This window comes from Cavia porcellus, unplaced genomic scaffold (genome assembly GCF_034190915.1).
Source record: "Cavia porcellus strain 051 isolate PalLab524CR breed Dunkin Hartley unplaced genomic scaffold, mCavPor4.1 scaffold_7, whole genome shotgun sequence".
Taxonomy (NCBI): Eukaryota; Metazoa; Chordata; class Mammalia; order Rodentia; family Caviidae; genus Cavia; species Cavia porcellus.
The window spans coordinates 18618043-18634448 of NW_026947490.1; the positions used below are offsets into that span (position 1 = coordinate 18618043).

General features: G+C 55.3%; 1 protein-coding gene across 2 annotated transcripts in view; it reads right to left on the reverse strand.

Annotated features, from left to right (window-relative positions):
* The window catches only part of Fcgbp (Fc gamma binding protein), a 36935-nt gene that overhangs the window by 5315 nt on the left and 15214 nt on the right, over positions 1–16406 (reverse strand). For both annotated transcript variants that reach the window (XM_013159136.2, XM_003461985.3), the window contains 11 exons: positions 15433–16025; positions 13668–14253; positions 13355–13554; positions 11500–11641; positions 8621–8958; positions 7231–7804; positions 6338–6954; positions 5124–5667; positions 3553–4124; positions 2566–3139; positions 1441–1640 (listed from right to left, as the gene is read on the reverse strand). In XM_013159136.2, coding sequence (XP_013014590.2) covers positions 1441–1640; positions 2566–3139; positions 3553–4124; positions 5124–5667; positions 6338–6954; positions 7231–7804; positions 8621–8958; positions 11500–11641; positions 13355–13554; positions 13668–14253; positions 15433–16025 — 4940 coding nt within the window. The remainder of the gene's footprint in view (positions 1–1440; positions 1641–2565; positions 3140–3552; positions 4125–5123; positions 5668–6337; positions 6955–7230; positions 7805–8620; positions 8959–11499; positions 11642–13354; positions 13555–13667; positions 14254–15432; positions 16026–16406) is intronic.

Here is a 16406-nt window from a genome sequence, read left to right on the forward strand (position 1 = left end):
CACTTGTGCCACTGAGCTACATCCCCAGCCCCTCCTTTATACTTTAAACCATCTCTAACTTACTTTGATAAGACCTGATCCAATGCTTATACAAATAAGTATTTGTTATACCATACACTTTTGTTTAGGAAATCATGACAAGAAAAAAGTGTACAGGACAGATAAAGTTTTCTTTTCAGTAACTTTCATACTGACTAGGCAGACATGGAACTTATACGTGCAGGGGGCCACTGTACCATCACTATATCATGACACCCACATTTGTGACCTAAATCAAGTCCTCCCCTGAATGCCAGGCTAACAAATCTAATGCTATCTCCAGCCCAGACATGAGGGTAGGGCTAGAATGGAGAGGTGCAGGCAGAGAGGTTCAAGGTGGGGCAGGCCCTGGATGACTTCTGGAAGGCAATGAGGCCTGAAAGAAAGACAAAAGTTTGACTCTGCTACCAGTAAATGCATGTCACTGCCAGTAGCCCTGAACTAACTATTCTGGGTCAAAACTTCATTTGTACAATGAGAAAAACAGCAACAGTAACTATCTCGTAGGGTTGGTGTGATTATTAAATTAACATCTGTAGATCACTGATACATAGAAAGAACTCAAAAGACATTAAAAAGAACAGATCCAGAAGAACAAATCTTCAATTTCAATTCATACTAGTATGCACTTGTTAGCTGGGCCTCCCACTGTAGTGCTGTAAATTTCTCGTCCTTTGAGGACGATGAGCAAGGAGGACAAGGCCCAGCACTCAGCAGGCACCTTGCATTCATAACTGTACCGGATTCTCAGATTTCTCAGATAGCTACGGCGCCAAGAGGCTGATTAACCCACGATAGAGGTGAGCAAAATGAAGTTCGGGGAGAGCACTGGAGGAGGCCAAGTTACAGCCCTTCAGAGATATCTGATCCTAGTCCTAGAAGCGGCCAGTGTTACCTTATGTGGACAAGGGTGTCTGTAGTTGTGACTACATCAAAGGCCTCGGGGCGGAGCATTTATCCTGGATTATCTGGGTGGATGCTATATGCAGTCACATGCATCCTTATAAGAAGGAGGCAGGGAGGTTTTGTGATGCACACAGAAGAGGTGGCAGAGGTCGGACTGGTCTTATCACAAACAAGGGCACCTATAGCCACCAGAAGGTGGAAGGGGCAAGACATTCTCTCTTCCATGGAGCCCCCAGAGATAGTGCCACCTGCCAACACCTGGACTTCAGCCCAGGGATCCTGATTTCTGAGCTCTGGCCTCCAGCACTGTGGGAAATACATTTCTATCATTTTAAGATACTGAGTCTGAGATACTCTGTTACTACAGCCATGGAAGCTCACACACAGAGGTTCTTCCCACCAAATCCCGCAGCTGGGATAAGTATGGTGGTGGCTCCTTTAACTCCATCATTGAGCCCCTCCCCCTGCCCCTTCCACTGAGCAGCCCCTGCTCACCGGCAAGTATCTGCCATTATGGGTGCAGCCGCACTCTTGGATAGGGACACAAACACCGTGGGAGAGCAGGAAGCGGTCATCACACTCACAGCCCTCAAAGCAGCGGGCGGTGCAGCCTTTGAGGCCAGAGAGAGCCGCACAGGAAGTCTGGCAGGAGTGCATGCAGATGGAATAGTGGCTGTTGGCCGGGCACTGGAGCGCTGCGGAGAGAGGAGGCAGGGCAGGGTCACACCTCCACAGGACGCTGAGTACCCAGTGCACGTGCCACGCACCCAGCCTGGGTTGTGCAGTGCTGAGCACAGAAGTGATGACACCTCTGAACCCTGTCCCCAGAGCTCATATCCAGCAGGACACACAGCAACAGCTGAAAATGACCGTGCTACATTTGGGGAAGAACAGAGGCCGGAGCTGGGATGTGGAGGTGCGGACAGACGGCTGGAGGTGGGACAAAGAAAACAGGGGGCTAAGCAGTTGGTGGCTGGTGTGGCTGTTCTAAGATAGGGACCAGGGTAGGGGAAAAAAGGTTAATTTGGGTGAAATGCCAACTATATCGTGGAATGCAGCAGGTGGGAGGGACTCTAAGGACACCCAAAGGAAAGCATCTTGGGGGCCACTTGACCCCTGGCGCTAGGAGCCAGAAAATAGTTCAAGACTGCATCGGACAGTGTCCACTGTGGCACTGAGGACAGATCCGAGCTTGTGGAGTAGGCGACACGCCTGGGTGTGCGTCCTGCCTGAGGAAACAAGAGACACGGTTCTGCCATGGGGCATGAGTGTCCACTGCCTTGCCGTGGAGGGTCTGAGGGGACGTGTCCCTGCCCTGGGCAGCTGAAGAAGAGGTGCAATCCTGGGTTGGGGGTCTGGCAGTTGTGGCCTTGTCGGGAGGAGGGTGGACACGAAGAGCCTCGACCCGCCCACCCCTTTCTGTCAGAAGGATCTAGAAAGAGTCCTAGGGAAGAGGAGGACATGAGGCATGAGCTGTGGGTCCTGAAGGCGTCTGAGAAGGGACCGGCAGAGGGTCGGAGGGTGATCATAAGCATGGGGTGGGAGATGCCACGGAGGGCAGCATAACTGGGAGGGACCAGGGATGGGGCCAGGTGTCATCCAGGGCCCACGGACACTCACGGCAGAAGCTGTCTGTCCTCCAGGGCTTCACGGTTGCACCAGCTGCCTGACAGTCTGCTGTGTAGGCTGCCAGGCTTCGGCAGAGGAAGGCTTTGTCACCCTTTTGGGCACACTGGTCGTACACACATTGGCGGAAGTACTCAGAGGGATTTACCACGCTGTGGCAGGCCGAGAAGGGGCCGTTTGTGTCCAGGAGCTTCCCGCAGACCTCATTGCTCTCATAGACAGCTGTCTCCTGCGCCAAGCACACGGGGCAGCCCTGGGACCCACAGCCCTCGCTGCAGCCCGGGTAGGAATCGGGGGCCCGCCATGCAGTTCCAAAGGCCTCCACACTGGAGGCCACCTTGTTATCGGGCAGGACAAAGTCATCACTCCAATTGCCGTTGAAGTTCCCGCACAGGCCACAGGTCCGTCCACGGAAGGTGCTAGGGATGGACATCAGGATATGGGCATCGCCATCAAAGAGAACCCGCAGCCCCTCGGTTGTCTGCAGAATCATGTTTCGGCCTTCAGCAGCCACGTGCACATGGTCCAAGGCCACAGGCAGGTTGACATTCTCACCATTCACAGTGACCTGAATGGAAGGGTCAGAGAGTTTGGGAATCATGGGCCACAAGAGGGTGTCCCCTCCCCCACCCCACAGCATGGAGCAGTGTCCTTAGGTCCTCGGGACAGAGCTGAGTCCTTCAGTCCTTCTGGGGTGGGATCATGTTTCCTTTGAAATCCCCCTCACAGGGCCACATCCCTGTAGCCCCAGGGTAGGGCCATTACCTTCACACCCAGCTCCTCCTGGCTGAGGCTGTGTACCCCCCAGGCCCTCTAGGCTGAGACTGTGACTCCCTCAGAAACCCTGGGTAGACAAGGTTGTGCCCCCCTCAGAACCCCCGGGTGTGGGCAATGCCTCCCTCAGAACCTACAGGTAGGGCCATGACTCCTTTAGAACCCTCTGGGTGGGCAAAAGCCCAGTTCAAGGCCTTGTGCACCCACCTTTGGCCCTCCAGCCAGGCTCACAACCTTGTCAGCCACAGTAACCAGCACCCGATGGGGTCTTCCAGCCTCATCCTTCTCAAGCACAATGGAAAAGTCATCGTCCTCAGGATCTGGCTGGCAGACTTTGGCCAGCACATAGGAGCAGGAGCCATGCAGGTCATAGACGCGTCCATCAAGGGAGATATAGTGGATGCCCCCACTGACCATGCAGCGGCCACAGCCGGTGGGGTAGCAGGCCTGGACGCCATCCTCTACCCGGCACTCCTCATAGGGCCTACAGGCCTTGCCCTCCTGGCAGCTGACCTGGCCACCCGGCCCGCACTTACAGTACCGCTCACACTCAGGCCCCGGGTAGAAGGTTTCATTCACAAGGTAGTAGTGGTCATTATAGAGGCAGCCGCACTGGCCCACAGGCACACAGGTGCCACCACTAAGCACAAAGCCAGAGTTGCAGACACAGCCTTCCCGGCAGGTGGATTCACAGCCCTCGGGCGCCGAGAGGCTTGGGCAGCTGATAGGGCAGGAGTCACTGCAGAGCTCGTAGTGGCTGTTGTCAGAGCATTCATAGGCTGTGGGGAACATGAAAGGGATGAGCCAGGCAGGTGCAAGGGTGAGACACAGAGGGAGCCCCTGAGTGGGAGACCCTGCCCGGGCTACCTTGGGTGTCTCGGACAGGGTGTAGGGACCTGACCCAGAACACCTGATGGGGAGGTTCAGCATTGGAGCTCGTGTGTGTGTGCGTGTGTGTGTGTGTGTGAGAGAGAGAGAGACACACACACACACAGAGAGAGAGAAAGAGACCTGGTTCTTCAACCAAGGTGTGTGTTATCCTGAGTATGCCTGCAGATTGGTGACTCTGCCTGGTGAGTCTGATCACATCCATCTAGCCAGGACAGGCAGGATCTGAACCACTGTGTGCATCTTGGGGTGTTGACGTCATAAGGATGTTGGGACAGATGTAGCTTGGGGTATCGGTCTACTTGAGAGTACCTGGCTGTAGTATCTGACACCACCCCCAGCTGCATGGATAACTGGCCGATGCTGATGGGATGGACTTAACCCAGGAGATCTGTCTGAAGAGCATGGCTATCGGACTACAAATCAGCATCGATCTGAGTAGGGCTGTGTTTCTGATTCCATCTAGGTGTATCTGACCGGTGTGCCTCAGCGTGTAAGCTAACCAGATACCCCGGCAGGCAAATGACCGATTCCATGTAAGCAGGTGTATCCCAAGTATCTACAGTACCCCAGGCTCATCTACAGTGCCCAGTGCAGCTCACCAGGTCTCTCTGACCAGAGGTTCCTTGCTGTTTGACTTAGCCCAGGGCAGCTTCTGAGACTACCTGACTCAAATATCTGAGTGTGTGATTCTCTCAGCGTATTCTATGGCCTGGTCCTTGGCATGTCAACACCAAGGTGTTTTTTTCTGGCAGGAGACACAGGCTCAGGGCAAGGACAATGGGACCCAACCTCCAACAAAGCAGGGATGCTGTTGTCTTAGAATCCAATCCTAGGGAAGGGACAGTGGAGCCGCCCATCATGGAATCCCTGCACGCGTCAGTACTCACGACAGAAGTCTGGCCGCCTCCACTCGCCGAGTTGGGCCCCAGCCGCCTGGCAGGCTGCCACGTAGGTGGCGATTGCTGGACAGAGGCCTGACGGATGGCCTTGAGCCTGGCAGGCGTCGAGCAAACAAGCCTGGAAGTACTTTTCAGGCGGCACCAGAGTGTGGCAGGGTGCCAGCGCGCCATCGGGGGCCGAAATCACTCCACAGGCGTCAGTCCCGGCGAAGGCCTTCTTCTCCTCCTCAGTGCAGGGCTCCGGACAAGGTTCCGGCACACACTTCTCGCAGTCTGGGGCGCCGCCCACCTGCCAGCCGCTGGGCTTCCCGTCCACCGCAGCCAGGTCGTCCGAGGGATCCTTGTTGTAGTTCCCGCACAGGCCACAGAGGGCGCCCGCGTAAGCCGCTGGCACGCGCAGCCGCACGAAGCTGTCCCCATCAAAAGACAGGGAGAGGCCAAAGTCCGTGGTCACCACCACGTCATTGCCGCTCAGGTATGCATGCAGGCTCGAGTCGAGCTGGAATGGCAGATTCACGATCTTGCCGTCCACCTGTGGGCATCAGGAGACAGGTAGGCGGTGAGTGAGTGGTGTGATTTGAATCCTGTCTCCACCACTTACTAGCTGGGGTTCCCTAAGCACATGGCCTCTCCTCTTACAATACCATAAGCATCCACAGACTCAGTATTTTTGGCCCTAAAGCCACCCTTAAGCAGTTACTTTATGCTGACCCATTTTATAGAGGGACAAACTAAGGCTCAAAGAGGGGGAAAACCACTGTGCCACCCATCAGTTAAGCGTAGCTGCATTGTATCAACTTGATGGTCTTGGGAGCTGCCTAGGGGATGGATAGGTGGGGCACACTTCTGCGAGTGTCTAGGTAGGTAATGGAGTTGTCACCTGTCTGGTCACTGGTGCCTTCCTCTCTGGCACTGTTCCCCTGCGTGGCTTCCCTGCATGAACTAAGCATCTTTGCTGCCCCATGCCCTTCCACCATAATATTTTTGCCTCAGAGCCAGATGAACCCCCTGAAATGGTGAGCCAAATTTAATTACAGGTGCTGAATACTGAGTCTCAGCATCAAGAGAGGTAACTCATACAAACTTATGCTCTGATCCCCTCCATCATGTCTCTGCTAAACTGTGGAAGGCCTTCTGGGGAATGGTTGAACCCTTTCTGTCTCAGGCAACCACAGCACTGCATGGCCCCTTACCCTCCTCACCTGTATCTGCCGTGGCTGGCTGGCACTGAGGGTCAGGGCATGACCGTACACATACAGCGTGACGCTGCGAGTGTAGCTGACTGCCTGGCTGCCCCGGTGTTCGTTGGCAACGGTGACGGTGAAGTTCTCGGTGCCCTTGGGCGGCGTGTCACAGGGTGCGCTCAGCAGGTACTCACAGGTACCTTGGAAGTCAAAGTGGTGCCCATCCAGGGTGGTATAATGGGGGTCACCCCAGGCTTGGCACTCAGCTGTGCTGACTGGCTGGCAGCCATACTGGCCGGAAGACAGCAAAGCGCACTCTTGGCCCGACCCACAGCTGGCAGGCGTGCAGACCAGTGAGCCATTCCCAGACTCACAGCGGCACAGCTGAGAGCAGGTACCATCAGCCCAAAACTCGCTGCCAGCCTCATAATAGATGTCATTGGCCCAGCAGCCACAGCCTCCATTCAGGGAGACACAGCGCCCAGCGCTCAACACGAAGCCATCGTCACACTGGCAGCCCTCGGTGCAGGGACCCTCACATACAGCTGGGGTGGAGGAAGAGGAGGGGGACGGGCAGCTGGCCGGGCAGGGTGGGCCGCAGAGCTCATAGTGGCTGTTGGCAAGGCAGGGGATCTCTGTGGGTGAATGAAGAAACAGGAGGGAGACAATGTTGGCATCTGGGCCAGGATGAGAGGGGACAGACCAACAAGTACCGCCAGAAAGAGACCAAGAGAGAGCAAGAGACACAGAGAGACTGGGGAGGAAGATGCAGAGAGGCCCAATCAGAGGCGAGAGGGAGAGAGTAAGAAACAGAGACAGAGAGAATCTAAGGGAGATAAGCAACAGACAACCAAGCAGAAAGAGCCTGAAGGGCCAGCCACGCCTGCCCGCAACCCTGCTCCCGGACTCACCACAGCCTGCCTGTGTTCTCCACTCCCCGATGACGACCTCAGCGGCCTGGCAGGCAGCAGCGTAGGCAGCCAGCGCCTGGCAAAGGATGTCCTGGGCCCCACCACCCAGGCACACATCCAGGAGGCAGCCCGTGAAGAAGCTCTCGGGGGGCACCTTAGCATGGCAGGCAGCAAAGGGGCCCGAAGAGCCGGGCGCCAGAGGTCCGCAGAAGCTGGGGCCCTTGTACTTTTCCTGTTGATCCTCAGAGCATGTTGGGCAGGACCCCTGACATTCGTCCCAGCAAAATGGGTCCAAGCCTGGAACTCGCCAGCTGCCACCCCAGGTGGGTATGGAGGGAGCCAGGGTGCCGTTAGGGAAGACTCGGTCGTTGCTGGGGTCCTGGTCCATGTTCCCGCAGAGCCCACACACTGCACTATGGTAGCTGCTGGGCAGTGTCACCTCTACCTGCCAATCCCAGTTGTAGGTGACTTGAAGCCCAAAGGCAGCCACCAATATGGCCTTTCCTGGGCCTTGAGTCACTAAAATCCGCCCACCGGCAGCAGAAACAGGCAAGGCTGTCAACACATCGTTCACCTGGGGAGAGAAGAAAGCACAGGGGTCACAGAAGGAGGGAGACCTCCTCCCTCATCCTGGCAGAGGCTGAGAGTTGCCATGTCTTCCTACTGACTGAGGTTGTAAAGTCATTTTACAAACACAGATGTGCATTCTCATCCAGGTCCTGTGGAATGAGACCTCACAACTGCTTTTTCTGGTTCTCTCCCTTGTCTCGATCTCCTTCCTCTCCCTGCATGGCTCTCCCTCTCACTTTGCCCAAGTCTGTCTCTCTTTCCGAAACTCTGTCCTCTGTATTTTCTCTCTGGATCTCCATCTCCGCCTCATCTCTTCTCACTCTCTGTGCTCCTCTGGGTCCTGATGTGTCGCTGTCTCATCACCACCTACTGGGTGCCTTTCCTGTGCCTGGCCTCCTTCTGGCTCTGTGAACTTTATTTCTTCCTCTCTCACCATTTCCTTGATTCTCTCCATACCCTGGGCCTCTCATTTGTTCCCTTGCAAACCCTGGGCCAGACTCCAAGCTGACCCTTGACCTAAGTCAGGGTCGTATGATACCCATTTCACAGATGAGGATGCTGGGAAACCATGAGTCAAGTCACCTGCCCCACACTGCAGAGCCCCTAAGAAGCGGGGTCTGGATTTGCATCCAGATCCAGCCTCACACAGGGCCAACACTGCAGTCCTCCACTAGAGCCCAGGGCTCTCACTCAGAGGGAGATGGTTTTCTGTCACCATTTTATTGCAGGCCCAGGTGAAGAGGACTTTGAGCTTCTAACTGTAGCTTTCACAACCCCTCCTGCCCTGCTGGGTGGCTCAGGTCCATCCTGCTGTACATACCCGGACTCTGCCAAACTCGTTCTTGTGGATGGAAATGTTGGTGCCAAGGGCAGACACGGTGACACGCTTCACGTAGGACACGGCAGGGCTGCCTCGGTTCTCGTTTTTGGTGGTGACAGTGAAGGGTGTCAGGCCCTCAGCACTGACCCCCGGGCAGCCCACTGCTGCCAACACATAGTCGCAGGTGCCCTGGAAGTCAAACGCCCAGCCATCGAAGGAGTGGTAGTGCGGGTCGCCCCACAGCCAGCACGTGACGTGGTAGTTGGGCACACACACGCCCTGGCCACCCTGATCTTTGCATGTCTCCTGTGGCCGGCACTTCACACCATCGCATGGGTCTGAGGGCAGACAAAAGGGGACCTTGAGGGGCCGCACTCAGTAAGGAGGGCCTCCACCCGGATCTGTTCCAGTCTGGACAGGGTCACTGCCTGTAAAAGTTACTAAGCTGAGACCAGAGCTACCTAAGACCTCTGTCTAAGGCCAGGCCTGGGAGTCCCCAGAGTCAGCCTCTCAGGCCCTGTGGTGGAAGATGCTCAAAACCTGGTGTCAAGGGACCCACATCTAAGAGCCAGGTCCCAGTGGTCCCTACAGCTGAGACTCAGGCCCTAGCATCCTTCTCCTGAAAACCCAGACCTGCACTTTGCTGTTTGAGACCCAAATCCTGGGGTCCTGGAGCCAAGACCCAGACTCCTAGGTTTCCTTGCTTGAGATCTTAGCCTCAGGTTGAGACCCACACCCCAGTCCTTGAGTCCACCAGGGGCATCCTTACCTGAAACCCCAGCCCCAGACTTTGCTCTGCCTGAAACCCAACACCCTGGCCCCACCTTCCTTACCCTGGCCCTGGGGTCCCCATCAGAGTCTCTCAGCCTGGAGATACTGGGGTGCAAGGCTCCATCCCTGAGGACTGCTCCATCCCTGAGGACTGCTCCATCTACCTGTAAGGGTCCCCTTCCATCCATCCCTTTCTCCTTTCCTCCCTTCCTTTCTTCCCTCCATCTCCTCCCTCATTCTTTCCTTCTTTTCTTTTCTTTGTTGTTGAGACAGAGTCCTGCTGGGTAGTTCAGGCTGGCCTTGAACTCACTTATGTCCTATATGACCTCAAACTCATGGCACTCTCCTGCCTCAGCCTCCCAACTGCTGGGATTACAGGTGTGCTCCACCATGCCCAGCGCTTCCTTCTTTTCTCCTTTTCCTGGAATTGGAGATGAACCCAGGGAGCACTGAGCCATACCCTCAGCCCTTCATATTTTTTGTTTTGAGAAAGAGTCTCGGTTGGTAGACTGTCCATGCTGAGCCTGTCGTCTCAGCCTCCTGAGTAACTGAGAGCACAAGTATGCGCTGCCCCCAACACACTAGGGGTCTCATTTCTGAGGCCTTATGCTGGAGTGCGCCTGTGTCCAAGACCCCATCCTCACTGTCACTGTACTCATGCTCCCTGTTTTCAGGAATCCTGCGTCTAGGTTGCTGCCTTCCAACTTCTTTCTCTCTAACCCTGTGTGCGCCCAATAGCAATTCACCGCCGCTTGCTCCAAATCCATTCAGACTAAGTTTTGTCAGTAGAGGGCGCTGGAGAGTCACCGCAGGATACACGCCCTGCTACTCTCTTGCCGCTCCTGTGGCAGGGGCATCTGGGACACCTGGTGTCCCAGCTGGCAGCTTCCCACCGAGTTTTGCCAGCACCCTAGTGAGAGGCTCCTTCCTGCAGCTCCAGCCTGTGCATCGTTGGCTCCCCAGGGGGCTGCAGCAGGGCCCTCTGCAGGGAGAGGGCTAGGGGCCAGGGTCCTGCCCCATCTCTGCTTTCCTGGCGCGCTCTGATGGAGCCCAGGGAGCTCCCTGTATCTCTGGGGTCTGTATTCCTCAGCGTTCTCCTTGCCCCTTAGTTGTTTATCCCTTTTAGTGGTAAATTTTTTTCTTGTCTCTCTCTCTCTCTCTCTCTCTCTCTCTCTCTCTCTCTCTCTCTCTCTCTTTCTCTCTCTCTTTTCCTCTCTCATAATGGTACTGGGGATTGATCCCAGAACCCCGGACATGCTGGAAAAGTACTCCCCCACTGAGTTACACCCCTAGCCGGTAAGTCGTCTCCCCATTAAACTCCCCACTCAAATGACTGTGTGGCATCTGCCCCTGAATGAACCCTGGCTGATGTACCCCACTCCTGGAGTCCCCATTAGTTGACTCATTAGCCCTGAGGGTCTCAGCTCCTGCTCCTCAGTTCTGGAGGTTCTGTTTTTTAATTCTCGGAGGGTTCTCAGCCCTGGACTTGGGGTGGGGGAGTCTATATCTGAGACTGTGTCCTTAGAAACTCTGCTCCTCTCCTGTAGGGGGCCCCACAGTCAAGGTCTTGCCTTAGTGAGCCTCTGCCTCAGCACTGGGAGCCTTCACCTGAGACCTTAGGACTCTGCTTTCGGTTCCCCAGGGTCGCTGTCTCCCCCATTCTTGCCGCTGGCGTCCAAAGACCTGAGCCAGTGGCCCTCAAGCTATGGCATCACCAGTTGCCCATCTTTGTACCGGAGCTGCCCCTTTCACTTACTTAATCTGCAGCTACTTTCATGCACAATGGCGTAATTGAGGACTGAGACTGAGACCATGTGGCCTGCAGCCTTCATCACTGACCTGTCTGGAGAAACACTCAGCCAGAGAAAAGGTTGCCAGTCCCTACCTCATACAGAAGCCCTGTGACACCTGCCTGGCTCCAGGTCCCCACTGCTTGATTCCCTCTGACATCTTTGATTCCCGCACTGGTTGAGCTCTGCCCTTAGGTCTGAGCACCCAGGGCCTCACACCTCCATCCTTAGCCCTCCGCACCTCCCACCATGAGCTGTGCCTCCCGGCTCCCTGTCCTCCCACCCCAGACCTCCAGCCCCAGCCCCACTGCCCCACACCTATCTTGACGCAGCTCAGGACACCGTCCAAGGGCTTGCACACCTCCCCTGGCTTGCAGCTGTGGTTCTGGCAGTCCATGCTTCCGTTCGCATGACACACACACTGCTGCTGGCAGCTGTCAATGAGTACCGTCTCCTGTGGCTGTAAGGACAGAGACCAAAGCCATCAGGGACCCCTCCATGGGAGCCAACTCTGGCAACTCAAGTTCCAGGCACAGAGGGGTACAGTGGACATGAAAAGGGGTACCTCTCAGCAGGGTCCCTGACTTTGGCCTCAACCCATTCATTTATTTGTCCACCTCATTCATTTACTCTCTCATTCATTCCAAATTATCCACTGAACCCGGCATGATGGCACTCGTCTATACTCCCAGCACTTGGGAGGCTGAGGCAGGATGACTGTTGCAGGTTCAAGGCCAGCTGAGGTTACAAAGAGAGTTCAAGGGCAGCCTGGACGGCATAGCAAGACCTTTTTTCAAAAGGACAAGAAATAAAATAAAAGAAGATGAAGGAGTTCAAAGCAACTATTAAAGACAGTTGCTGCAGAGGAGAAATGGTGAGAAGTAATAATTAAGAGCAAACCGTGTGGGTTTAACCTGTTTCTGCTGGTTCCGACTGCATAACTCTGGGCAATACTACCTGGCTTCTTTATGCCTCAGTTTCCTCATCTGAAAGTTACAGATAACAATGGCGTCGACCTATGAAAGTGTAGCCCGTTAACAGCGTGCATGAATGAAGTAAGGATGAAAGGAAAAAAGCCTCCTTCAGTCAGTCGTCCACACTGGAGAGGAAAGCGGGGTACAGATGAAATAAGGGGGAAGCACTGCTCATTTTGAGAGCAAAGTAACAAGTAGGTGGGGATTCGCTCCACCGTCCTCTCACCTGTTGCATGTTTGAGAATTGTATTAATAAGAAGGCTTTCTATGAGTACAGATATACACAGTAAGAACCATCCATCCACACATTTTCTGTTATTACTGTTATCGTTCGTGCGAGGACAATGACAGAGAGGGTTGTTGCCCTTGAAAAGCTCTTAGACCTGAGCCAGGTATGGCGGTGCACACCTGAAGAGAAGGGTTGAGGGTTCAAGCCCAGCCCGAGCGACTGCGCAACTTAGCAAGATCCTATCTTAAGATGCAAATGAAAAAGGGCTGGGTTGCAGCTGAGTGTGAAGGCCCTGGGTTCAACACCCCTGCACCCCGTACTCAAAACAAAGACACAAAAACAACAGCAGCAAGCATGTTCTCAGTCCTGCAAGAGACAGACTCTGGACAAACACATTCAGGTTAAAGGAGGGCGCCAGAGAGGGGAAGAGAGAAGCAAAGGGAGCTGGCCAGCAGCTGACGCAACAGGGACAAATTCCATCTTTGTGGTCAGGAAGGCCGCCTTTGCCCAAATCAGGGACACACAGCTGAGTCTTTGCCAGGTGCAGGGCTGTGTCTCTGCAATCTCAGCTACTTGGGAGGCTGAAGGCAGGAGGATCACAAGTTTGAGATCAGCCTGGGCAATTTAGCAGGATCTCGCCTCAAAAATAGTCTTTTAAAGGGTTGGGGTTGTAGCTCAGTGGTAGCGTGCTTGTCCAGCATGTGCGAGACCTTGGGTTAAATCCGGATCTGGGGAGGCAGGGGAGGGTTAGGCTAAACGCTCCATGGTCACACTTAGAAAGCTCTTTCCCACCACCACATAGAGGGTGGGCCAGAAGAAGCAAAAATAGGGGCTAAGAAAGGGCTGACCGAGGTGGGACCAGGGGCAGGTGGAAAGGGGAGAGATTCTGTCAGCCAAGACTCTAGGGCTCGTGGGCAGTGAGGGGTCCAGGACACGGTCCCTGTGCTGTCCCAGATGGCTGGGTTCCTACCTCATAATAAGTGCCATCGTGGTAGCAGCCGCATTCCTGGATGGGCACACAGGCATGGCCATTGTAGAGGAAGCCGGAGTCACACTGACAGCCCTCAGCACACTTATCCGGACACTGCAGTGGGACCCGGAGAGCAGCGCAGCTCAGGGAGCAGACGTCGGCGCAGACCTCATAGTGGCTGTTGTTGGGGCACGTGATCGCTGTGGGACCAGGAAACAGGGTCAGACCACTGCCCGGGGGCACTGCCAGCACAGTCTCCTTCCGGGCCTCCAGCTCCCCTCCGCCCTTACCCCTCGGTGTCCCCCTCACTCACGGCAGAAAGAGTCGGTCCTCCAGGGATCCACGTGGCCTCCAGCCGCCTGGCAGTTGCTCACATAGGCGTGGATGTTGTCACAGAGGATGCTCAGGTTCCCACCACCCAGGCAGAGATCGAAGATACAGTCTTGCAGCGGGGCCTGGGGATCGAGCAGCTTGTGGCAGGCAGCCAGCGGGCCCTCGAGGTTGGTGAGGATGCCGCAGAACTCATTCTTCTTGTACTTCTCCTCCAGCTCTGAGCTGCACTTTCCACAGTCCCCCTCACCAGGCTCACAGCCTGGCTGGTGCACACAGGGGGAGTCGGGCACCTGCTCCTCCCAGGAGTTGCCGAACTCATTGGGGTTGGCTGCCTGTGAGCCATTAGGCTTCTGGAAGTCGTCCTTGGGGTCACCGTTGTAGTCTCCACACAGGCCACACATCTGCTGGTAGTAGTTGCCTGGGACAGTGACTCGCACATAGTAGGTGAGGTCATAGGCCACACGCAGGCCGAAGTCAGTCTCGATCACAGCATCTGAGCCATGCTGGAAAACACGGATCTGACCCCCAGCCAGTTCCACGGGCATTTTCATGTCCACACCGTTCACCTGGGAGGCAAGAAATGCTATGCTTCAGAGGGGACACTTTGAGAGGGGTGGGCCAGCCTCTCAAATGTCCTTGCCTGATGCTAAAGAACTGTGTGACCCAGCCAACCATGGTGGCACATGCCTGTGATACCAGTGCCCTGGGAAGCTGAGGCAGGAGGATCTCAAGTGAGAGCTCAATGTGAGTGACTTTACAAGATCTTGTGTCAAATAAAAATAAAAAAATTCAAAAGGGAGATAGCTCATTGCCAAGGCCCTAGATTCAATTCTTAGTACTAAATAAATATAGAAATAGAATTTCAACCTCATAGGGAAGGTGGGGGTTTGGCAGGATACAAACAGACACATCGAACCCCAACTGCTATAGATCTGGAGCTACCTAGATATCAGGAACTATTCTAGGAGCTTGGGCTATGTTAGGGGAACACTGTACAGGGTAACCTAGGAACACCTAAGTAAATCCCTGTTATCAGAGCACTACCACGGCTGTGCTCCTGCTTTTTAGTGGGATGCCTGGAAAGATGCTCTCACTGTAAATGGAAACACCAGTTTCCACTGGAGACCAAATCCTTTTTTGGTCAGAAAAGCATTGCGGAGTACAGAGCCCAGCCCGCCATGTCCTGGAGCACTGTCCTAGGTTCAAATCCTGCCCTTGCTACGGGGGCTTTGGGCCAGTGATGAAACATTTCCTAAAAAAAAAAAAAAAGAAGAACAAGAAGGGAATCCTGTTGCTTCCAGGGACCATTCAAGGCTGCAGTGATGCTGTGGACATGAAGGGTTTAGCAGCAGATGAAGTCTGTGGGCAGCATGTAAAATCCGCGGGTGGTGTACTGTTGATGTTATGGGAGTCATGAGGCCAGCACCAATTGTCCCTTGTCCTTGAATCCCCCAGAGCCACCAGCTCCCACTTTCTTACTGAGCCAAATCCCCTCAATGCATGGGAGACCCGGGAGGTGGCTGGGCAGCACCAAGTTGGGTGGGGGGAGTGGAAGAGAGGAAGCCGAGCAGGGAGATTCAGAGGGAGAGGCTCAGCCACCCGGAAGGGACCCAGGTCCCCGGGGCCTCCTCTCTCCTTAGATGCCCTCCAGCACCTCACCCTCTCACGGTCTCGCAGCCTGAGCTGAGCACCCCCTATCACCCATTCCCATGCAGATCCCTCCCCCAGCCCACCTCCCCTCTCACCCTGACTTTCCACTGGCTCTGCTCCAGCCGAAGGGTGTAGTTACCCACGATGACTGTGACCACCCTGGTGGCGCTGACGTGCCCGTTGCCCCAGGGCGCGTTCTCCTGCAGGACAGTGAAGTTGTGCAGGCCCGGCCGAGTCCCACAGGTCTGAGCCAGCACGTACACACAGGTGCCCATGAAGTCGTAGCGGCGGCCATCAAAGGTGGTGTAGTGGGGGTCTCCCGACGCTTGGCAAGTGGCAGAGCCCACGGCCACGCAGCCCAGGACACCATTGGACGGCTGGCACTCCTCGTGCGGGCCGCAGCTGGAAGGCTCACAGGACACCAGGCCGCCCTCCTCGCAGTGGCAGAGGGAGTCACAGCCAGGCCCGGGGTGGAAGGTCTGACCTGGAGGGTGGTAGGCGCCTTGGTACAGGCAGCCGCAGGAGGCCAGTGGCACGCAGGACTCACCACTGAGGACAAAGCCGTCGTCACACACGCAGCCTTCATGGCATTCTGAGCCACAGCCCCCGGACATCGGGAGGTCCCCGCAGGACAGTGGGCAGCCATGGGAACACAGCTCGTAGTGGCTGTGAGGAGGACAGCTCGGTGCTGCAGGGAGAGAGGCTATTAACACCAGGAATGCCCATCCCGAGGTGAAACAGTCGGTCCCCAACACTAACACACACACGCACACTCATAAGGTTGGCCCGATGGCATAAGCCGGTTCACTCAGTGGGGCCTGGGAAGCACCCTAAGTCAGGTAGTCTGACCCTGAGAATTAAGATTCTATTCCCACCTGGGAAAGCACCTGGACTGTGGTACAGTCTGTAATCCCAACCCTCTGGGAGGCAGGTGGATCCCAAGTTCAGAACAGCATGGGCAATTTAGGGAGACTCTTTCTTAAAAAAATACCATAAGAAAGGGCTTGGGATGTGGCTCAGTGAAGGCTCTGGGTTCAGTCCCCAGTATCACTGAATAATAATAATAAAG